Source organism: Schistocerca piceifrons, chromosome 1, assembly GCF_021461385.2.
Source record: "Schistocerca piceifrons isolate TAMUIC-IGC-003096 chromosome 1, iqSchPice1.1, whole genome shotgun sequence".
Classification (NCBI taxonomy): domain Eukaryota; kingdom Metazoa; phylum Arthropoda; class Insecta; order Orthoptera; family Acrididae; genus Schistocerca; species Schistocerca piceifrons.
The window spans coordinates 732880160-732904917 of NC_060138.1; the positions used below are offsets into that span (position 1 = coordinate 732880160).

A 24758-nucleotide genomic window follows, 5' to 3' on the forward strand; every position below is an offset into this window, starting at 1 on the left:
TTTGGGTAACTCAGATGGTAGAGCACTTGCCAGCGAAAGGCAAAGGTCCCGCGTTTGAGTCTCTGTCCGGCACTCAGTTTTAATCTGCCAGGAAGTTTCACCGAAGGTAGTTTTGATTTCCCTATATGCTGAAACTGTCCTTCCGCCAATCATTTCTTTTTCGATTTCTTCACGTTTTTCCTGTGGTTATTTCGTATTAGCTTCCCTGTACTTCCTATTATTTCATTCCTCAGCAACTTGTATTTCTTTATACTTGAATTTCCCTGAAAATTTTTGTACTTCTTTCTTTCATCGACCAATTGAAGTATTTTTTCTGTTACCCACGGATTTCTCGCAGTTACCTTCTCTGTACCTATGTTTTTCTTTTCAACTTCTGTTATTGTCTTTTTTAGAGAAGTTCATTCCTCTTCAACTTTACTGCCTACTGAGCTATTCCTTATTGCTGTATCTATAGCTTAAGAGAACTTCAAGCATATCTCGTCATTCCCTAGTACTTCCGTATCCCGCTTCTTTGCTTATTGATTCTTCCGGACTAATCTCTTAAACTGCAGCCTGCTCTTCGTAACTGATCTGATCTGATCTGATCTGAGTCTACAGCTGTTCCTGGTTACCCCTCATAACCCAGTATCTGATTTCGGAACCGCTTTCGGACCATTACGTGATCTAACTGAAATCTTCCCGTAAACCCCGGACTTTTCCCAGTACACCTCCTCCTCTTGTGGTTCTTCATCAGAGTATTCGCTATTACTAGCTGAAATTTATTATACAGCTCAATTAGTCCTCCTCCTCTCTCGTTCCTTGTTCCAAGCCCATATTCTCCCAGAACCTTTTCTTCTACTCTTTCCTCTATAACTGCATTCCTTACCACAGTGACAATTAGATTTTCATCTCCCTTTACGTATTGTATTACCCTTTCAATATCCTCATATACTTTCCCTGTGTCTTCATCTTCAGCTTGTGATGTCGGCATGTATGCCTGAACTATCGTTGTCGGTGTTGGTTTGTTGTCCATTCTGATAACAACTCTGTCACTGAACTGTTCACAGTAACACAGTCTCTGATCTACCTTCCATTCATAACGAATTCTACTCCCATTATACTATTTTCCGCTGTTGTTGATATTACCCTATATTCACTGACCCTTATACTCACTGACCCCTACTATTTGTAGATTGAGCCTTTGCTTTTCCCTTTGCAGATTTTCTAACTTCCCTACCACGTTCAAATTTTTGCTCATGGTCACCTCCCCCCCCCCCCCCCCCCCCCCCTCTGCATCTCCACCTGAAGATCCGAATGGAGGACTGTTCCGGAATCTTCTGCCAACGGAAATATCATCATGACACTTTTTCAGTTACGGACCACATGTCCTGTGGGTACATGTTATGTTTCTTTAAAAAAGATGTATCCATTCCTTGTCATCCTCATGCCATTGATCACTGCTGATTCTTCCGCTTTTAAGGGCGGTTTCCCTCCCCAAGGACAACAGACGGACCCGAACCTCTTTCCGCTCCTCCGCCCTCTTTGACAAGTCCGTTGGCAGAATGAGGATGGCTTCTTATGGCGTCAGTCTTTGACCGCCAATACTAATTATTAATGAGAATATAGACGGTGGTGGGTTTCGAACCCGTGACCGAGGACGTTATGATAACCCATCAAAGACGCTAGCCCCAGACCACACGTTAACAACGAGGTTTAGTAACCACACTAGAACGGAATGTGCTGATTCAGGTGAGGCAAGCTCGAAGTGTTTACCGAGAGTCTTCCACTTGGGAAGTAACAGACCTCTTTTATTATCTAAACCTTTTCTGTCGTCTGTTATTTTCTTCTTAAGGAGATGGTAAACTATGTTTTCCTTCTCAAAAATGTGCTTATGTACCACATGTGTTTGCTTTAAGTACCAATGGATTTATGTAAAAGAGCACTAAGAGAAGCTGCAGAAAAAGGCGAAGCAGCTTTGTTACGGATTTTTTATTAGCAAACGACCCTCCATAGTTGCGAAGATGGTGAGTCGATCTGTAATGAAAATAAATGAATAAATATCTGGGTGAGCTATGCTCCTGAAAAACGCCCTCTAGAAATCTATGAGGGACACTCAATTAGCAATGCAACTCATTTTTGTCTGCCAGTTTTGGTGGTAATAATGCGATATTTTTTTTTGGGGGGAGGGGGGAGGATGGTGGACGACGAGGAATATTCCCGCTTCAGCCCCTATAGATTTATGAAGTAATGATGGGTGGTGGCGCTATACGTAAGCTTCAAAGTGGCGTCTGTCAAAGAGGTGCGTTCCAGGCTGTGAGTTGTCATTGAGTTTCTCTTTGTGGAAAGCAGAGCATCGCAGATGCTCGTATGTACTTGCAGAATGTCTACGTAGACCTGACTGTGAACAAAAGCACGGCGAATCATTGGTGGATTCCTCTATCACATCGCACCAAGATCGCGCAAAGCTCTCCGATCTCCCGCAGCCGGCCGCTGTGTTCGAGCGGTTATGGGCGCTTCAGTCCGGAACCGCGCTGCTACTACGGTCGTAAGTTCGAATCCTGCCTCGGGCATGGATGTGTGTGGTGTCCTTAGGTTAGTTAGGTTTAAGTAGTTCTAAGTCTAGGGGACTGATGACCTCAGATTTTAAGTCCCATAGTGCTCATAGCCATTTGAACCATTTTTGATCTCCCGCATGCCGGTCGGCCGCACATAGCTGTGACTCCTGCACTGTTGGAACGTTTGGATACTCTCATTCGAGGTTATAGGCGGATCATAGACACCTAACTGCTCAGCTGGATGTCTATGTTGGTCTGCGCAGCCGAGAGGAGCTCAGAAAACTTCATTTCTTATTAATCCACTCTACAGCCCGAATCTTGCACGTTAGGCCTTCCATATGTTTGGCCCACTGAAGGATGCTCTCCGCAGGAAGCTGTGTGCAAGATGACGTAAGGCCACACTGAACAGAGTAGCCAAAGGAATGGGGAATAGTATAGTGTACTGGACTCTTGAATGGAACCAACCTGCTATCAGAAAAATATCTGTTACATTACTTATTGAATGCCCCTCGTACTTCCAGAAGGATTCCGAGAGCCTCCTGGACAAAGTGCATCGGTAGCAGTTGATACACCGCCTCCAGAGCCTCCAGCAACATCATTCAAAAATTTCTACTAAAAACGAAACAGGTAACCATTCAAAGTCATTTGGGAGAAAAATCTAATAAACCCCTCTCAGATTTCGGTTGACCGTTACTTTTCGTAAAAACTATCTCTTGCTACAATCTACCCAACAAGTGCTGGCTCACTATATCGATACAGTGACACAGAAAACCATGAAGTGACAATGCTTGATTCCATTCCTGTGTATGGCAACGCACTTCATATTGTTTTAACCTTTCCCTGATTAAAAAGTAACTTCGTTGATCACAAAGGACAGCTAACTCAGGACATCAGAAAATCAAATGTATTAAACGACCAGCTTCGCTACAGAAAGCACACTCAGTTGCTCCATGATACTGTTTTAAGATTTTTCCCAGTCTACCAACGTTCCTCAGACGCAAAACCGGTGGCATTTTATTGGTCAAATCCTACCCGCATTAATAAAACTCCATTTCTAGCGAAGTCTTTTCAAAATTTTCTTACCCCTAGTGCTGCCATGAAATAGTCTCTGTCCCTTAAACCCGTCGAATAGGCCCCACCATGAACTCTCTTAGAAGTATTAGGGGAAATATGATCTGTCATGGACAAAGTCCGCACATGTTATGGTACCAGAAGCCAGCTGTAGTGTACACGCGAAGTAGAGGAGAAAATGGTGGTTTCGGTCAAGAATGATATGTTACAGGATTGACATACAAGACGCTGTTTGAATGGTTACACATGCTCTGCAGCTGTCATTTTTACTTTAATTTTGAACTGTTGAATAACATCAGTACTAGCCCACTATCAAGTACACTGACAAACGGAAGGTACAGGGAAATTTTGGAAATTTGTGGTAAGGTCTGATGGGACCAAACTGGTGAGGTCATCAGTCCCTAAGCTTACACACTACGAAAGCTAACTTAAACTAAATTACGCGACACACACACACATCCATGCCCGAGGGAGGACTCGAACCTCCGACGGGGAAGCCGAGCGGACCGTGACAAGACGCCTCATCACAGACCGTTCGGCCACCCCGCGGGGTCCAAGGTACAGGGATTCGGTGTGATAACAATCGGTTATAAGTTACACACAGCAGCAAATCACATGACAAAATGGGCTACCATTAGTAATACGTTGTTGTTGTTGGTGTTGTTGTTGTTGTTGTTGTTGTTGTGGCCTTCAGTCCAGAGACTGGTTTGGTGCAGCTCCCCATGCTACTCTGTCCTGTGCAAGCTTCTTCATCTCCCAGTACCTACTGCAGCCTACATCCTTCTGAATCTGCTTGGTGTATTCATCTCTTGGTCACTCTCTACGATTTTTACCCTCCACGCTGCCTTCCAGTAGTAAATTTGTTATCCCTTGATGCCTCACATCATGTTCTACCAACAGATCCCTTCTTCTAGTCAAGTTGGGCCACGAATTTCTCTCCTCCCCAATTCTATATAATACCTCCTCATTAGTTATGTGATCTACCCAGCTAATATTCAGCCTTCTTCTGTAGCATCACATTTCGAAAGCTTCTATTCTCTTCTTGTCTAACTAGTCACAAAACTAGTATCACTAGCACTTTTAAGAAGGATGCATATCACACATTTAAAATGATGTGCATCTCCAAGTATCATCGAACTCGTGCTACACGTTATGACCTCATAGTTTTTAATGTGGGCATGAAGCTACAGAAAATGACTTACAAAGAGGTTATGCTGAATTAAAAAGACGACATAAAAAATTTCGCGCCGTTTCGTCAGTAGCGCTCACGATGTCTGAGCAACAGGTGCACCCCTCCATCGCGCAATGCATAATTATCAAATTTATTGCTCGTGAAGGATTTACACCGGCGGAAATTTGCGAAAGATTAACTGCACAGTTCGGTGATAAAACATTATAAAGGACGCGTGTGTTTGCCTGGCATAAAAAGTTCAAGGATGGACAACAACGTGTGGAAAAACAGCAACACGATCGTCGTCCTCGGACCAACATTACAGACAAAAACACTCGTGCAGTTAAAGACATTATTGACGAAGATCGACGGGCGATAATATCAGAAATTGCACAAAATGTCGGTATCAGTTATGGGAACTGTCAAGCAATCATCACAAACGACCTACAGTTCCGTAAAGTGTATTCCAGATGTGTCCCTAAGCTTTTGACCGAGTATCTGAAGTTGAGACGTTTGGAGGTCTGTCAGAGGCTTACAGCAAGGTTTGCGGAAGAAGGTGATGCATTTTTGAGTCGGATCGTCACCTGCTACGAAACATGGGTTCACCACTACACTCCAGAATCCAAACAAGCCAGTAAGGAGTGGCGGAGGAAAGGGGAAGCAACACCTGTATAAGCCAAGACTCGACTGTCAGCTAGCCAGCTTCTTTCAACCGCTTTTTCGATCAACGAGGCATTTTGCTGATTGATTTTTTTCATGAGCGTCGCACAGTCAATTCTGCTTACTACTGCGAACTGTTGAACAAGGCGAGAGTTGCGTATCACCGTAAAAGACGAGACCAATCGATTCGAACAGGTCATCTTCCTCCACGACAATGCTCGACTCCATACTGAAGCTCTAACTATCTCCAAGCTACAGGAAATGCACTGGACTACACTTAACCATCCACCTTAAGCCCGGACTTATCTCCCTGCGATTTCCTTTTATTCGGACTGCTTAAAGAAGCTCTAGGAGGGCGACGATTTGAAGATGACGAGAGTGTGGAAGACTTCGTGCGCAACTGGCAGGTGACACGACCCAGTTCTCTTCATGATGAGGGCATCAAAAGCTGCCCATACGCTGCGACAAATGCATTTGCAAAGCAGAAGACTGCCGGCCGGAGTGGCCGTGCAGTTCTAGGCGCTGCAGTCCGGAGCCGAGTTACCACTACGGTCGCAGGTTCGAATCCTGCCTCGGGCATGGATGTGTGTGATGTACTTAGGTTAGTTAGGTTTAATTAGTTCTAAGTTCTAGGCGACTGATGACCTTAGAAGTTGAGTCGCATAGTGCTCAGAGCCATTTGAACCATTTGAAAGCAGAAGACTATGCGGAAAAATAAACTATTGAGCTCTTCAAGAAATGAATTTAAATAAAAAATAAAATCCCATTTATATTCGATCCGCCCTCGTACATCGAAGAAGTAGTTGACACACAGATATGATGCACACAGGTGTCGTGAATAGTCTAACAATTTCCTTCACTTTGAACTAGGTGTTGTAGAATAGCGTAAACTAAACGGCCAAAGTGTATAGTTTACCAGTTTAGTAGAGAGGTATTCAATAAATTATTACCCTTGCAGCTATACAATTAAAAAGGACCGCAACAACTCAAACAACTAATGATTATGTAGCTGTGTGGTTTCCCGGTATAGCTATCGCGTATGTTTGCCATAATAGCGACGACTGCTACTCCAGTGGTTCTGTAATTTTTCGTCGAAGAATAGGCGCAAAACTGCTCAGAACTTTCCCTTTCGCAAGACCTTTCGTTGACTCAAACTCTGTCACATTGATAATTTGGGTATAGATTTCTGTTTTCTCTGTCACGTACCTTTGTGTACATTATGCGAAAACTGTTACGAGGGCGCGCTGAAATAAATGCCTCCGAATATTTTATGTGAAAACCCTTAAAGTTTTTTTAAATAAAACAAACGTTATTAACGTGCCAAATCTTTGCTCTTCATGTCTGCGTATTTATCTCTCAAGATAGTGGCCATGGTGACGAACAAATATCTCCCAACAAGAGACAAGTTAGGTGCAACCGCCACTGTAGAATGTTTGACTTTACTGACAAAGTCAAACCCTCACCTCTGCTTCCACCACTTTGTTACCATCAAGTGAAGTCCTCGAGGGTATTCTTTAAGTTTTGGAAACAGATTAAAATCGGATGGTCCAAGTTGGGGACTGTATGGAGAATGTTGCAGACGTCACAGCGCTCCTGTGTGACCTGGCACTGACGTGCTGAAGGAGAGGGTGCTCCACGTGTGAATGAACTCGATTACAGCAAACTATTTCTCACGAGTTGACATAGTTACGTTACACATGTTATACATCGCACTGTTAACGCTGCAGATCGAAGCTCAATAGTGGCAGAATGTTACAAACCTATGTTTTATTTCAAAGCTTTTCACAGTTCTCACATAAAAAATTTGAAGACAGTACTTTTCACTAAGCTCTCGTAATTTGTGATTGGAGTTCATTAATTAAGCTGCAAAGGTGGGGGAAATATAGTCACATACCATCGTCTGCTGTTTAACACTTTCACCACCAATTTCCCCGTTTCATTTAAGAACGCAAGAAGAGGTGGAACATATAGGGCTCATTCATAAGCCCCGCAAGGGGTTCAGAAGGCGACTGTCCGAAAACTATAAAACATACAGCAAGAAACACTTATCTAGAAACGTCAGTGCTACGTGCAATTCACCGACACGGGTTGTCCGTGAAGGCGTGACAGCAGCAAACTTTGCTAGTCTGTACATTGGGTTGCCTACCTGCAGTCTCGAATTACTGGACACGACGATACACAGCGGAGAGGATCAGAGGGTTAATAATGAAGCTTTAGGATCGCACAGTTAATTACAAGAATACTGCAAATCATTAGCAGGCTTCCCTTCACCACTAGGGCATTGTCGAATAGCAATAATATGCATCAAATTCCCACTGGTTCTGTGATAACCTATCGTGGGTCAAATAAGGTCTTATCGTAGGGAAATAGCTACACCGGGTGCTGAACTTTCTTCCAGTTTGACCAACATAAGGGTTGATGGAAACATTTAAGACGCCTTCCCATACTTAGAGCAGACCCATATCGTTAAACATAACGCGTGATGAAACAATCTCCTGAAAAAATATGCATACAGGGTGGTCCATTGATAGTGACAGGGCCAAATATCTCACGAATTAAGCATCAAACGAAAAAACTACAAAGAACGAAACTCATCTAGCTTGAAGGGGGAAACCGCTATGATTGGCGCTATGGTTGGTCCGCTAGATGGCGCTGCCATAGGTCAAATTGTTATCAACTGCGTTTTCTTAAATAGAAACCCCCAATTTTTATTACATATTCGTGTAGCACGTAAAGAAATATGAAAGTTTTAGTTGGACCACTTTTTTCGCTTTGTAATAGATGGCGCTGTAATACTCACAAACGTATAAGTACGTGGTATCACGTAACATTCCGCCAGTTCGGACGGTATTTCCTTCGTGATACATTACCCATGTCGAAATGGACCGTTTACCAATTGCGGAAAAGGTCGATATCGTGTTGATGTAAGCCTATTGTCATCGAAATGCTCAACGGGCGTGTGCTATGTATGGTGCTCGGTATCCTGGACGACATCATCGAAGTGTCCGGACCGTTCGCCGGATAGTTACGTTATTTAAGGACACAGGAAGTGTTCATCCACATGTGAAACGTCAACCACGACCTGCAACAAATGATAACGTCCAAGTAGGTGTTGTAGCTGCTAATCCACACATCAGTAGGAGATAAACTGCGTGAGAAAATGGAATCTCAAAATCGTCGGTGTTGAGAATGCTACATCAGCATCGATTGCACCCGTACCATATTTCTATGCACCAGTAATTGCATGGTGACGACTTTGAACGTCGTGTACAGTTCTGCTACTGGGCACAAGAGAAATTACGGCACGATGACAGATTTTTTGCACGCGTTCTATTTAGCGACAAAGCGTCATTCACCAACACAGCGACCTTGGCGAGTTAAGGTTCAAAAAAAAAAAAAAATGGCTCTGAGCACTATGGGACTTAACATCTATGGTCCTCAGACCCCTAGAACTTAGAACTGCTTAAACCTAACTAACCTAAGGACATCACACACATCCATGCCCGAGGCAGGATTCGAACCTGCGACTGTAGCAGTCGCGCGGATCCGGACTGAGCGCCTAGAACCGCTAGACCACCGCGGCCGGCTCGAGTTAAGGTATAGTGCGGCATTATGGGAGGAAGAAAAATTGGCCCCCATTTTATGGATGGCTGTCTCTGTCAAAATGGTGCAATGTATGCTGACTTTCTACGTAATGTTCTACCGATGTTACTATAAGATGTTTCACTGCATGACAGAATGTCGATGTACTTCCAGCACGATGGAGGTCCGGTACATAGCTCGCGTGCGGTTGAAGCGGTACTGAATAGCATATTTCATGACAGGTGGATTGGTCGTCGCAGTACCATACCACGGCCCGCACGTTCACCAGATGTGACATCCCCGGATTTCTTTCTGTGGGGAAAGTTGAAGGATATTTGCTATGGTGGTCCACCGACAACGCCTGACAACATGCGTCAGCTCGTTGTCTATGCATGTGCGAACATTACGGAAGGCCAACTACTCCCTGTTGAGAGGAATGTCGTTACACGTATTGCCAAATGCATTGAGGTTGACGGACATTATTTTGAGCATTTATTGCATTAATGTGTTATTTACAGGTAATCACGCTGTAACAGCATGCGTTCTCAGAAATGATTAATTGACAAAGGTACATGAATCACATTGGAGCAACCGAAATAAGGTGTTCAAACGTACCTACGATCTGTATTTGAATTTAAAAAACCTACCTATTACCAACTGTTCGTCTAAAATTGTGAGCCATATGTTTGTGACTATTACAGCCCCATCTATCACAAAGCGAAAAAGTGGTCCAACTAAAAAAATCATATTTCTTTACGTACTATGCTAATATGTAATAAAAAATTGAGGTTCCTATGTAAAAAACCGCAGTTCAAAACCGTTTGACCTATGGCAGTGCCATCTAGCGGGACACGCATAGCGCCATCTGGTTTCTCCCTTCAAGCTAGAAAAGGTTCGTTCTTTGTAGTTTTTTCGTTTGACGCTTATTTCGTGAGATATTTGGCCCGGCCACCATCTATGGACCCTGTAGACATGGAACTTTGCAACAACTACACGAGAAGCGTACCTAAAAATGCACTCGAGGAATTGTCGCAGGTGAAGTTTAATTTTTTTCAAAGTTGCCGACGACTCACTGTGCACGGTGAGGACGTGCGTCTGGACGACGTCCTCGTTGCGCTGGGCGTGGCAGGTGTAGTTGCCGGCGTGCACCAGCTGGACGCGCGGCAGGAACAGGGAGCCGTCCGGGAAGACGCGCAAGTCGTCTGCGGCGCCGGCGGGCAGCTGCGCCAGGTCCGCCCCGTGGCGCCGCCACACGATGGGCGGCGGTGGAGCCCCGGTGACGTCACAGCGCACCTCGACGCTGTCGCCGACGCGCGCGCGCAGCCGCCGCACCTGCACCGCCTTGTCCAGCGACACCACCGATACGCCTGCACAGGCACAGCGTCCGTTACACCTAAGCGTATCACTGGATAATGACACTGTAATGATATAATGTGCTGATTTTTAACCACGTGACAATTCGACGTCATGTCCAGTATAAAATGAATACGTTTCAAAACAAAACAAAACAAAACAAAAAACAACGAATGTAAATGTACAGTTCGATTTCTGTTTTTGTTATGCTAAATTAAAACTTTTATCTTAAACATTACGTATTAAGTCGTGTTATGAGATATATTCCACGTACACTCATGCTCATAAATTAAGGATAATTGCAGAAAGTGGTGCCACACAACGTGGCACTACACAAAACTGGCGCTAATAGCATAGGCACAAAGGGAACACACACGACACAGATCTAAGTCCCCAGTATTGGTGATAAGTTGAAAAAACCGTTCCGAAACACATGTGCTACAAAACGCCAGTGTTTCCTGCGCATGTACCCCGACATCAATATGGAATACGATCACCATGCGCAAGTACACAGTCCGCACAACGGGTTGGCATATTTTGGATCAGCTGATCATGCTGCTGCTGGGGTATAGCCTCCTGAAGTGTCGTAGGGGTCTGAAGGCGTGGAGCGATACGTCGACCGACAGCATCCCAGACCTGCTCCATGAGTTTTAGGTCTGGAGAACAGGCAGGCCACTCCATTCGCCTAATATCTTCTATATCAAGGTACTCCTCCACGATGGTAGCTCGGCAGGGACGTGCGTTATCAGCCATCAGGAGGAAGTTCGGACCCCCTGCACCCCTGAAAAGGCGGACATACAGGTGCAAAATTACATCCCGATACACCCGACCTGTTACAGTTCCTCTGTCAAAGACATGCAGGGGTGTACGTGCACCAATCATAATCCCACCCCACACCATCAAACCACGACCTCCATACAGGTCCCTTTCAAGGACATTAAGGGATTGGTATCTGGTTCCTGGTTCACGCCAGATGAAAACCAGGCGAGAGTCACTGTTCAGACTATACCTGGACTCGTCTGTGAACATAACCAGGGACCACTGTTCCAATGACCACGTACTGTGTTGTTGACACCAGGCTTTACGGGCTCTCCTGTGACCAGGGGTCAAAGGAATGGACCTTGCACGTATCCGGGCGAATAAACCATGTCTGTTCGCCGGCCGTGGTAGCCGAGCGGTTCTAGGCGCTACAGTCTGGAACCGCGCGACCCCTACGGTCGCAGGTTCGAATCCTGCCTCGGGCACGGGTGTGTGTGATGTCCTTAGTTAGTTTTAAGTAGTTCTAAGTTCTAGGGGACTGATGATCTCAGACGTTTTTAAGTCCCATAGTGCTCAGAGCCATTTGAACCATGTCTGTTCAGTCGTCTGTAGACTGTGTGTCTGGAGACAACTGTTCCGGTGGCTGCGGTAAAGTCCCGAGCAAGGCTACCTGCAGTACTCCGTGGCCGTCTGCGGGCACTGATGGTGAGATATCGGTCTTCTTGTGGTGTTGTACACCGTGGATGTCCCGTACTGTAGCGCCTGGACACGTTTCCCGTCTGCTGTCATAATCTTGAGATCACACTTCGTGGCACACGGAGGGCCCGTGCTACGACCTGCAGTGTTTGACCAGCCTACAGTCGCCCTAGTATTTTACCCCTCGTGAGGTCATCAATATGTGTTCTTTTAGACATTTTTAACTCACATTCACTATTAGCGCGTCTGATAATGTTTGCACACTTAGTCGCTGCACCGTACTGTGACATGCACCAACACACCTCTGCGTATGTGGACTGCTGCGAGCTTCACCGTGCGACGACTGCAGGTCAAATGCACCGCATGGTCATACCCTGAGGTGATTTAAACTCGCAAACCGCCCACCAGAGCGTTGTTTCACCATGTATCAGCATTATCCTTTATTATGAGCATGAGTGTATGTATACCTCGTTACGACCTGAAGATGACAGCAAAGTCTATTCAAACGGTTGTATTAGACAAAGAAATATTTATATAGTGTTAGCTGCAAGCAGTTGAAGGTTTTTAGCTATTAAAATATATCATTCCTTCAGTTTTCTTAAAATGAGGAAATTCATTGACACTGTAATACACAGGGTCACCAATGTATAATATGTGCATACTGAGGGTTTGTAGTATTAGTGACTCATTTATCGCAGTCAACGAATGGTGCTCAGGAGACCTCTCTGTGCAGCCTCTCGTTTTGCTCTGGAGGCAGTCGCAGTGGTGAATTTAGAAGTGAAAGGTGTTTTGCTATATTCACTCCAGGGTAAAAGCATGCCCCGACCACTTCAGCCATTTAAACGGGGTCGTATTTTGTGCCTGCGGGAAACTGAATGGACGTGGCGATTGAATGCTACGCATGTGGAGCACAGTGTATCCGTGGTGTGTCACTGATTTCAGCCGTGATCTGTGGAACGTTCGCACAACTGTAGACCAGATTCTCCACCAGCGCGTAGTAGAGATGAACGTCGAGATCGGCGCATTGTAATAGCTTTTGCTTGTCCATCCCTGTGAGTGGAGGTCTGGGGTATTTCAGCCTATCACTTATGTGAGAAAATGATACACCTACAGCCGTCCTTACGATGCATTTATTGTATGGCTACCAGTTTCGGTGCTTCAGTGCACTATTTTCAGGAACAAGCTGATGCGAAGGGGTTAACACCATTCGTATAGAAGATGCAACAGTGGCTAAGGCCTGTAACTGATTTCAGCAGGTTACCTGTAACCGCGATATAGTCTCTCCAGCCGTCAGCCATCAAGTTGACATAAATGGCATCATAAGGACGGCTGTAGATGTTTCATTCTCTTGCTTTATACGAGCAGTGGTGGCCAACCGAACACTGTACAGTGAAGGAATCCATGCACCTGCTGGGCCACCAAGGATCACTGGAAACCATCAGCTTGCAGCAGGACTAAGATTACGTGTGCCTCCGGCTAGTTTACCACTGACACGGTAACACCACCAGAGATGGCTATCCTGGTGTCATGAGTCAACTGGTGATTGCAATGGTGGTCTGTTTTCTTCAGTGATGAGTGTAGATTCCGTCTTTATGCTGTTGATGGACGTACACATGTACAGCCCGGACATGGGGAGCTGCCTTTGGATTGCATTCGCCCACGACATACAGGTCCCATACAGGATTAATGGAGTGGTGGTCCATCAGTTACAAATCGCGTTCACGTTTCGTGTTTCTGCAGGGTAAAGTAACCAGTGTCAGCTACATAGCGCAAGCTGCTGTTCCCGGGCTACGGACATTACTTGGAGAGGGAGATTATGTTTGTCAGCGGGCAGTGAACGTCCACATATGGCTCCTGCGACGCAACGTGCTCTTCTTGTCCATAACGACAAGATCGCCACATCTATTGCCAATTGAAAACGTGTGGCAGATGATGTCGCGGGAATATACTCCTTCCACAGAGCAAGCATGAACCATTGTCTAATCGCAGCAAACACGCAAGATACTCAGGACAGTCTATCGCAAGATACCATTCGGCAGCTTTACGATCAATTGCATTCGAGAATACACTCCTGCGTTGCCGTCAGAGGTGGATACACTGTGTACTGGTGCGACTCTTACGACATCCTTTTGCGACGTGTATGTTTCATTTGGCCGGAATCTGTTATTATACACTCCTGCTACTACGGAAAGCATGCTTTATCAAATGGTTCAAATGGCTCTGAGCACTATGGGACTTAACTTCTGAGGTCATCAGTCCCCTAGAACTTAGAACTACTTAAACCTAACTAACCTAAGGACATCACGCACATCCATGAAACCGTAGCGGTCGCGCGGTTTCAGACTGTAGCGCCTAGAACCACTCGGCCACCCCGGCCGGCATGCTACAGCAGCTGTCCACAAAAGTTAGCCGTAAGATGACTTTCCCCTTTAGGATGCTTTTCTTCTTTTCTTTCCGGTGTAAGTTGAAGGAAGCTGGTGGAACGATGTCCTGAGTGAGACCTTTCCTACCATATTCTGAGTTATTTAGTACCGTTACTGGCTCTTGGAACTATAATTTTTTTCCTGCAGCTTATATCAGAGTTGAGCGAGGCTATATTGGCAATCATATGAGGTCACAGGGTGGAATAAGGCAACTACGACAACTACAGATATCTTGATTTGATGAAGCGCTAGGGGAAACTGCGCCAACAGAAACTACTTGCCTTCTGTTTTGTTGCTGCTGTGAAAACTGGAGGTGATTATCCCGTCTCTGCACCAAACCTCTAATTTTCATTGATTAATAATAAATAAATCTGTCTTTTGATACTGTCCAAAATAGCATGGGAGACCCACTCGGTATTGTACCATTATGATAAACTTTAGATAAGATTTTTAGATAATATTATAAATAAATATTATACACGCTATTGCCGTAGTGAGGAGACACAAATCGTGGGGACTACGCAATGAATCACCACCCAGTGATGTGGTTGACGGCAAAGTAGTTAATGCTACGTCTGATGGTATAGCGTTAGAATGAACGCGGGTAAGCTCTCCAAACAAAGCAAATTAATTACTTGTTCAGAAATATTTAATCAACCATGTGGTACGTCAGTAAGACGTATTTTTCAGTTAAAAAGTGGTAAATGACTGAATTCTGACCACTGATATCGGATGAGGGTTCATCGTCCCAACTTGAATGGCGTAGGTATGATTAGGTAATATTGTAGAATTCAGTTTGCTGTTTTTAACAAAAATTGTTGGCATCTCAGTTAACTTTCTACTTCGTTATTTAGATGCAATAAGATTTGCGAGGTCGCAAAAGGTCAATGATATTTACGGCATTCGACGCCTCATATGTTATCTACCATGCAAACACAATATTGGCTGCTAATGACAATACGGGGTGTGACTGGAGGCACCCAACGTTGAGCACAGCATGAGACTACAAAGTGTAGTTGAGCTGCTAAGTTGACAAATAACCCATAACAGTTATACACTCCTGGAAATTGAAATAAGAACACCGTGAATTCATTGTCCCAGGAAGGGGAAACTTTATTGACACATTCCTGGGGTCAGATACATCACATGATCACACTGACAGAACCACAGGCACACAGACACAGGCAACAGAGCATGCACAATGTCGGCACTAGTACAGTGTATATCCACCTTTCGCAGCAATGCAGGCTGCTATTCTCCCATGGAGACGATCGTAGAGATGCTGGATGTAGTCCTGTGGAACGGCTTGCCATGCCATTTCCACCTGGCGCCTCAGTTGGACCAGCGTTCGTGCTGGACGTGCAGACCGCGTGAGACGACGCTTCATCCAGTCCCAAACATGCTCAATGGGGGACAGATCCGGAGATCTTGCTGGCCAGGGTAGTTGACTTACACCTTCTAGAGCACGTTGGGTGGCACGGGATACATGCGGACGTGCATTGTCCTGTTGGAACAGCAAGTTCCCTTGCCGGTCTAGGAATGGTAGAACGATGGGTTCGATGACGGTTTGGATGTACCGTGCACTATTCAGTGTCCCCTCGACGATCACCAGTGGTGTACGGCCAGTGTAGGAGATCGCTCCCCACACCATGATGCCGGGTGTTGGCCCTGTGTGCCTCGGTCGTATGCAGTCCTGATTGTGGCGCTCACCTGCACGGCGCCAAACACGCATACGACCATCATTGGCACCAAGTCAGAAGCGACTCTCATCGCTGAAGACGACACGTCTCCATTCGTCCGTCCATTCACGCCTGTCGCGACACCACTGGAGGCGGGCTGCACGATGTTGGGGCGTGAGCGGAAGACGGCCTATCGGTGTGCGGGACCGTAGCCCAGCTTCATGGAGACGGTTGCGAATGGTCCTCGCCGATACCCCAGGAGCAACAGTGTCCCTAATTTGCTGGGAAGTGGCGGTGCGGTCCCCTATGGCACTGCGTAGGATCCTACGGTCTTGGCGTGCATCCGTGCGTCGCTGCGGTCCGGTCCCAGGTCGACGGGCACGTGCACCTTCCGCCGACCACTGGCGACAACATCGATGTACTGTGGAGACCTCACGCCCCACGTGTTGAGCAATTCGGCGGTACGTCCACCCGGCCTCCCGCATGCCCACTATACGCCCTCGCTCAAAGACCGTCAACTGCACATACGGTTCACGTCCACGCTGTCGCGGCATGCTACCAGTGTTAAAGACTGCGATGGAGCTCCGTATGCCACGGCAAACTGGCTGACACTGACGGCGGCGGTGCACAAATGCTGCGCAGCTAGCGCCATTCGACGGCCAACACCGCGGTTCCTGGTGTGTCCGCTGTGCCGTGCGTGTGATCATTGCTTGTACAGCCCTCTTGCAGTGTCCGGAGCAAGTATGGTGGGTCTGACACACCGGTGTCAATGTGTTCTTTTTTCCATTTCCAGGAGTGTATAATGCTAGTGGCGTTGATACAATACACTGCAATGGCAACGACAAACAAAGCAAATATTGCATTACATCTAGAGTAACAGTTGCCAAAACTAACAGTTCGTCAGAAAGTAGGCAAGGAATTTCGCAGAGTGAGAAAGAATTGGTAGATGAAATATTAGCGTTTCTGCAAGATGAGTCAATGGAATGTGTGGTGTCATATAAGGACGACTGTGCGGCCAACGTACATGAGGAGTAGATCGATGAAAATACGTGTTTAACAAGAGAAAGTGATATTGAAACAGGTGTAGATCCACGTAGTTCATCATCTTTGGAAGAAGGCGAGCCACAGATCCATCTCCAGTGAAACGAAGGAATGGACAATCGTTGTCCTACATGAGAGAGTACTAATCACAATTACGTACATGGAGATCATCCGCAGCACAGTAAGAAGAAAACCAATTGTGAACAGTTTCAGAATAAGTCCGCATCAGCATGACCATGTACTGCATAAGAATAACTACGGATATTCGAGGGAGGATAAAGTGTACTTGTTACAAAAACTGGTGTTTGTGCGTTTCAAGAATGCTTGACAGAATTTACAGGATATGCGTGATAATGACTCGCTACGTTATCCGCATCAAACTTCTCACCACTTATGTTAGAGTGATTTCAAGGGAAGCTGTAGATAGTTGCATAACTTCAAAAGTGCTACAGAATCGGAAGACGTAAGATGACGAAATTTCAAACAAAGCGTCAACCTGAACAAAGTGTCAACTTTACGATGTACAACAAACTGCGGAATCAGCCCGAAAAATTTATAAATGGCATAAACAAACTTATCGCATCGTTCAGTAAGGAATTTGTTCTTAACTCCGAAAAGTCGGCAATTGTAGAGGCAATGCATATAAAGGAACCCTGGAAACTAAAGGTACCGAGAGAGTTGTATGAAGAGCAACTAACATCAATGCCTTAACGCATTGGTATACAATTTTCCCGACAGTTGATCTGGATCATAAATTGGCTGGAAAGTTATTTATTGTGCTACGACCACTTAGAAGTGTTCTGCTCCCTACAACTGTTTCTCATCTCCGTGAACTTGCAAAGGGCGGAGGTAATATTTACGTCAACCAAGCAAGAGTGGGAGAATGCGCGTAAGAGATCTACAACTATAGTATGAGCACTGATTTCGGCGAGTATGTGATGAAATTAACTTGTCTTTAAGCTGTTCCCGGACTGCGTATAAATATAATACTGATTTAGGGTAAAATATCTCTCCTGAACAGTGTGTGGTATTGCATTTCTTGCCACTTGGAACCACTGGACAAATTTAAATTGTGGATATTTGTTTCCTCCGTGCCTATAAAGCATATTATCGCACTATCTGTAGCTACGCCTTAAAGGACAGCCAGTTTGAAGATAAGCCCTACGACAGACTGCTTCGCATTCGGTTCCATGCCATCACATTCCGTCAGTTCTCATCACCCCGTTACGACAATATGATTCTATATGCATTCTTTAAGAATGGATACGTCCTGCACGGTTTGTAACTCCCACAGAATTCGCCTTTGACATTGATGCTGCGAACCTTTTAGAACACTGTGGCACGGCATTTTTCATTCGGTGTTCATGGTGCAAGTTAATGGTTTGTTTTCAACATTTTTTGAACGTCCACGGTGTCTATTTAGTGAAGGGTAATACATACACCCCATAGAAGATTGATCTCTTCACGTCCCGGACACATATTTTCTTAATCTCTCCTCAGGACGCTCATTATCAGCTAAAATTTTTTCAGTCATAGTTGTTAACACAATACTACTTCGTGCTCAAGGGGCTTCTTGCTAGCTCGTTTCACAGTAATTCTAATAACGGCTCCCATCAAAAGCAACAGACTGAAGACCTACGTCTCATTTCTGTGCTGGGACAACGGCTTCGAATAAAGATGCCAGACTGGCGAAACTGTTGGACTTTAGTGTCTCGTTACGATTTGGCAAGATACAAGTAAATCTCTTACACGCCCTGATACTCCAGTGCAAATGGAGGCAGTAACCTGCTGTATGTGGTAACGCAGAGAAGAGAAGAACGCCCCGATTCTATAATCACGTACCATTCACTGGCTGCATATTTGATTGCTAACAGGAAAACTTGTCACATTTTGATTTCGCCGTAAATGAATCTGACCTCAAAATTGCCCGACTCTGGGTGCCAATATCTTGCAGTAATAAGAGGGCAGGCAATTTTCTTTTTCTCATAGTTAATTAATAACAGTAGACCCGTGACCTGTGGCGCAGATTATTTTCCGTCACCTATCAAACGAGGAGGTGGCTACACGCTCCGTCGTCTCGTATCAGCTCCTATCGATGGCGCCAGTTCTACATCTAGGGCTAGATCGTTTAGCGGGAATTCCGGGTTCGAGTAACAGTCCGATACAAATTTTCATTTCACACACAAATTGTACAGCTCGTGTCTAATCGTATTCATTTTGTTTACGTAAATTTGCAGAATAAATTTTATATCTATGCCTCAACGCCCTCCAAAACTACAATAAAAAAGTTATGTAGCTCTAGATGTAGAATTAGCGTGTACTGTAGGAATCAATGTGAGACGACAGAGAAATTATGTGAGGTGTAGAGCCATCTAGTCACTTGATAGACAAAGGAGACTTATCTGCGTCACGAATGTAGTTCTTCAACTAAAGTAGGAAGTAAATTGCTGCCTTCTTGTTACTGCCAGATATTGGGGCAGACTGTCGGACAGTCTTGAGGTCAGTTTCATTTACGGCAAAATTAAAATGTAGTACAAGTTTTCCCACCAACAATCAAATATGCAGCTAATAAATGCCACCAGGTTAGAGAAACAATGCGTTCTTCCCTTCTCTGCGTTACAACAGGTAGCACGGTACTACTGCCATGTGTACTGGAATAGCGAGACGTATAAGAGGCCAATTTTTGTACTACCACATCAGTACAAGACATTAAAGCTCAAAACGTTTCGCTACTCTCACGTCTTTGTGTAATGTGCATCTCTTCTATTTCATAGCCCGCATCTCGTGGTCGTGCGGTAGCGTTCTCGCTTCCCACGCCCGGGTTCGATTCCCAGCGGGGTCAGGGATTTTCTCTGCCTCGTGATGGCTGGGTGTTGTGTGCTGTCCTCAGGTTAGTTAGGTTTAAGTAGTTCTAAGTTCTAGGGGACTGATGACCATCGCTGTTAAGTCCCATAGTGCTCAGAGCCATTTGAACCATTTTTCTATTTCATAGAGCCGTTGACGTCAACAGTGTCTCTCCCTTCAGACATCCATTCACATCTGAAGGCCATTAGATAGTACTATTTAGACCGTGCAGATTGACTGAGGTGACAAGAGATATGGAATATCGCCTAATATCGTATCTGGCCTCCTTTTTCCCTGTGTAGTGAGCAACTCTACGTGGCATGGACTCAACAAGTTGTTGGAACATCTGGAGAAGAACTGAGCTGTGCTGCTTCAATTGAAGTCCATAACTGCAAAAGTGCTGGCGGTGCGGGATTTTATGTCTCTTAAATATTGGATTGGATTCTGTCGGGTGATCTGTGTGGCCAAATCATTCCATCCTCAAACCAATCGCGAACAGATGTGGCCCCGTGACACGGCCCATTGCCATTCATAAAATGTCCATCGTTGTTTGGGAACAAGAGGTATGCGAATGGCTACGAATGGTCATCAAGTAGCCGAACATAGCATTCGATGTAAACACAGCCCACATTATTATGGAGCCATCGCCGGCTTCCATAGTGCCCTGCTTACAACTTGGGTCCAAGGCTTCGTGAGGTCTGCACCGCACTCGAACCATCAGCTCTTAACAACTAAAATCGGGACTCAACTGACAAGGCCACAGTTTTCTAACATTTAAGGGTCTAATCGAGTAGTCACGGGTTCAGGAGAGGTGCTGCAGGCAATTTCGTGCCGTTAGCAAAGGCACTCTCGTCGGTTGTCTGCTGCCATAGCCCTTTATTGCCAAATTTCGTCGTACTGTCCTACGGGACACGTTCGATGTACTTCTCACATTGGTTTGTGCGGTAATTTCACGCAGACTCTTAGCACTGAAAAGTTTAAACGGACTCCGCAGTCCTCGGTCGTTAAGTGAGAGTTGTCGGCAACTGCAGGGTCCTTGGTGAGAGGTAATTTATGACATCTGGTATTGACGGAAAGCTCTTGACACTGTGGCTCTAGAAACTTTCAATTCCTTAACGATTTCCGAAATGGAATGTCGAATGCATCTACCTCCAACTACCATTCCCCGTTGAAAGACTACCAATTCCCATCGTGCCGCCATAATCACGCCGGAAACCTTTACAAATCAAACACCTGAGTACAAATAACATCTCTGAGAATGCACTGCTCTTTTATACCTTGTGTACGCGAAAGTACCGCCATTTGTTGTGCATGTCGCAATCGCAAGACTATTGTAACCTGAATGAACAGACATTGAAAAATTGTGAAATAGTAAGAAAACCTGATGCTCTGAAGGTTGCTTCGAGCGGTTCGAAATTAGGGAAGTGTCTTTAGACCCTTGTACGCGTGAGGAATTCTACTGCGAAGACTACTGAGTAGATCCTTCATCAGGCTCCGTGAGTCAATTGGCGGTCTGTAAGCAAAAACTATACCTGCTCTTAGACTAGCGTTGTCACTAGCATCTGGTGGGTGCACACAGCTATCACCTATCCTGCCAGTTCGTTTCCAAGACGCATCCCTCAACCTCAGAGGAAAGACTTACTATTATTCGCGAATCACCGTGCCCGTCATAAAACCTCCGTTCCCCCCTTCTGTTCCACCCGTAGAACCAGAATCGTCACGAGTGGCTGAGTACATAATCCCTGTTCAGCAGTCCCAGTCAGTCTAGCAACAACATCTCTCCCTCTCCTTTTCACTTTCTTCTATCAATGTTCTTTCTGTCTTCGTAGTCAATGTGCCGGTGCCGTGGAAGCGTTTCATATTTCTTTCGCTCAAAAAAAAAAAAAAAAAAAAAAAGTAATAAATTTCACAGGTCTCAATTCGCTGGTGTGAAGGTCATTGTGGGCGTTATTTCGTTGCTCTCTGACTCTTGCATGATACTGTAGGCAAATACATTAAAAATGACAAAGGACAACTCACGGTCAGTATCCATCCCAAAAGATTGTATACATATGTGTTCGTGTCGCCGGTGCAACAAACTGGGTCTGATCTTTCCAGGAAATCCGCCAAGGCCGTCTTGGGCCTGTTGATGGTAGTCGAATGGAGTCCTATCTCTCCACCGAAAGCCAATGTATTGCCCATACATTACAGTACGCCACGTTGCAAACTTTGCCATTCAGGGGCATTCAGCCATCTCTGTGGCGTAGCCCTTGAAAGTAAACAAGTGATAAGTAAAACACACATTTGCTTTCTTTTCTTGATGCTCTGGTTGCAAGCCTAAGCAAACACCCCGAAACGGTCTTTCCTTTGTGCTCGTCCCCCCGTGCCAACTTGTGAGCTGAAATCTCTAATACCCGCCAGCTTGATTGTAGGTGCAAAATCCGCTCGCTACTTCATACCTCGATAACGCAAGTCAATAATGGATGGCACGTGCTTTGAAGTGGAAAAGATTTGTTATGGTACGTAAACAAGAGTGAAACTATGATTTAAAAACAATCTGAACTTAACTGTAATTGCAGTGACTTTACACAGCAGTACTGTACAGGCTGCAGAGCGAGATGACTGAGCGTCGGAAGATGGCGGCAAAATAAAAGACATAAATAAAGAAAACTTGGAATATGTTCTCTTTGTCTGCCCTGGGGGCAGAGGTAAAGGCTGACTGTCTAGAGGATTGGTCAAGAAAATGAACGGAATAGGAAATAGGTAAGGTGGCAGTTCACTTTTGCGTGACTGATGGGCAGTAATGGTGCGCAGGGCGAGGACTGGGCAGCTGAACTCTGGATCATGAGAAAGAAAAGGAAACGTGTTCTCCGTCCCAGAATCCTTCAGGTACCACACATGCGACGCGCCTCCTACGTTTCCTATAGGTGAAAACAGTAGCGTGGGTACACCAGCACATTCAGTAGAGGGCAGAAAGTCTATCCTGTCAGTGGCTATCACTGGAATGAACTGCTTCTGTGCTGGGAGGCAGGATGGCTTGACACGTAGGCAATAGTGAAGTCTTACTGCGAGAGTATTTGAAAGATTCAAGGGGAAAACAAGGTCCGAAACAGAATTCTGAAGAAAAATCCTAAATATTCCGAGACTGACGGGCCACCCTGTACGGTACACTACGGAAAACAGACTTCCTCAATTAAACTTGAGCCTAGTAACAAAAGAGAAATGCCAAACCCACCAAAACAATGACAGCCACAGATACATTGACTAACAATTTTTTTTATGTAGCACACCACATTTTTATATATTATTTAGTAATGGAATTGTAGTTCTATAAGCTGAATTAAAGTGGAATGTGAGCGAATAGAATGTGGAGTCCACTCCAGTGCCATGCCACAAGCTAACTTCATTGTCCACGGATCGCGAAAGTGTGCTGTCGAGCCCTGGACTAGTACAGAGTTTTGATCGGCCACGAACATTCATTACAGTAAATTTTTCTTTGAAAAGTGAAACATACTTTCTAGTTACAATACCCATATTGTCACTAAGATATTCTCTACCGCATATTTAATTACAGTGTTGGTACTTCAACACGCGCCGCAGGGGACCATCTGTGACATTTTCACTACGGAAGAAGGGATTGCTGAAATGGATTTGTGTTAAATTGGGACGTGTGTGTGAGTATCTCAGTTTGTCACAGCATCACTCACAAGTCCTGTAAATCATGCCTGAAATCCTTGCCAAGCACTCAGTTTCATTTTCTTGGTGTACAGCAGGTTCTGCTATAGAACAAATAACTCATTCGTCTTATATTTTGTATCCACATGGAAGGGCCTCCTTGCCTGGAAACAGAAACGTCGCGGGATCGAATCCTGCTCGGTACACGGAATATTTCAATTTGCCTGTAAGCTAGCCCACAAGTACCTGTGATATGAAGATTCGCTATAAGCGTTAGGTAGTTCGGATTACACGTAAAAATGTAGGTCCCCTTGACCTGGTAGGAATAACTGCGTAGGCTGTGCTATGGACCTACAAATCGCCGAATTGGTGCCCAGTTGGCAGATTACCACTATTCTGTGGAGCCACCTGGAAACTGAAGTACAAAAAGCACTTTCCGCAACAGATTTTAAACGAGCAGTACGAGTTTAATCATAACGTGTTTTTTGACATCTTTGATGAGCTGATTTACGGGTACTCTTTGATGTCGTTTGTCAAAATGTGATGCAATGATATGCAGAAACAAGAGTGGTTATGACGCTTGCAGACCCCTGTGAAGCTGGGAAGACGGCCAGACTTACTTCCGCATGGTCTCTTCTACACTCTTCCACAGAACATTGGCGACTGGCGGCAACAACAAGACGCAACAGCGCATCGGAAGAAAGCATCCCCTGGAGGCTGCAGTAACTTACAAGTGGCACAATACACCTTCTCTACCATCCTGTATTTTGCTTTTTATATATTAAATTATCTCGTAATTCTTGACGTCAAATGAACTTTTCAGCATTGCTGTTTGGGATCATGCATTTTATTTTGTAAAATTACTTCGTAATTTACTAAAGAGTGCCTTCCATTATCAGTTACCAGGCTGCTTATTAGAGTTATCTTTTTACCTATTTATATACTATATCCACATTTTATTAATTTCGGTTCTTGAACTCTTTTGCTACCGTAACTTAACTTGCCAAAACACTTTTGTATATAGTTTAACTTTGGTTCTGTATGATAAATTTTACTATGCAGTTGTGAATAAAGTAGTGCTCTTTAGTAGGTGCAAGTTTTTTACCTTAAATAACAGCATCATGAAACACACAGTAGTTTTGATGAATTAGTGCTTGATCTTACATATGAAGTGTTACAGTCTATGATGATATGTTCTTTGTCATTTTCTATCCTTTTTATAGTGTACATATTGTAAGTAGATAGAACTTTTTTGAACAATATTTTTCTCTCTCTTTTAAATCTTGATGAA

The 24758-nt window shown here is 44.9% G+C and overlaps 1 protein-coding gene across 1 annotated transcript in view; it reads right to left on the reverse strand.

Moving 5' to 3' along the window:
* Positions 1-24758, reverse strand: part of LOC124773250 (follistatin-related protein 5-like) — a 194970-nt gene that overhangs the window by 108040 nt on the left and 62172 nt on the right. Inside the window, exon 3 of the mRNA XM_047249388.1 lies at positions 10092-10385. Within this exon, the coding sequence (XP_047105344.1) occupies positions 10092-10385 (294 nt within the window). The remainder of the gene's footprint in view (positions 1-10091; positions 10386-24758) is intronic.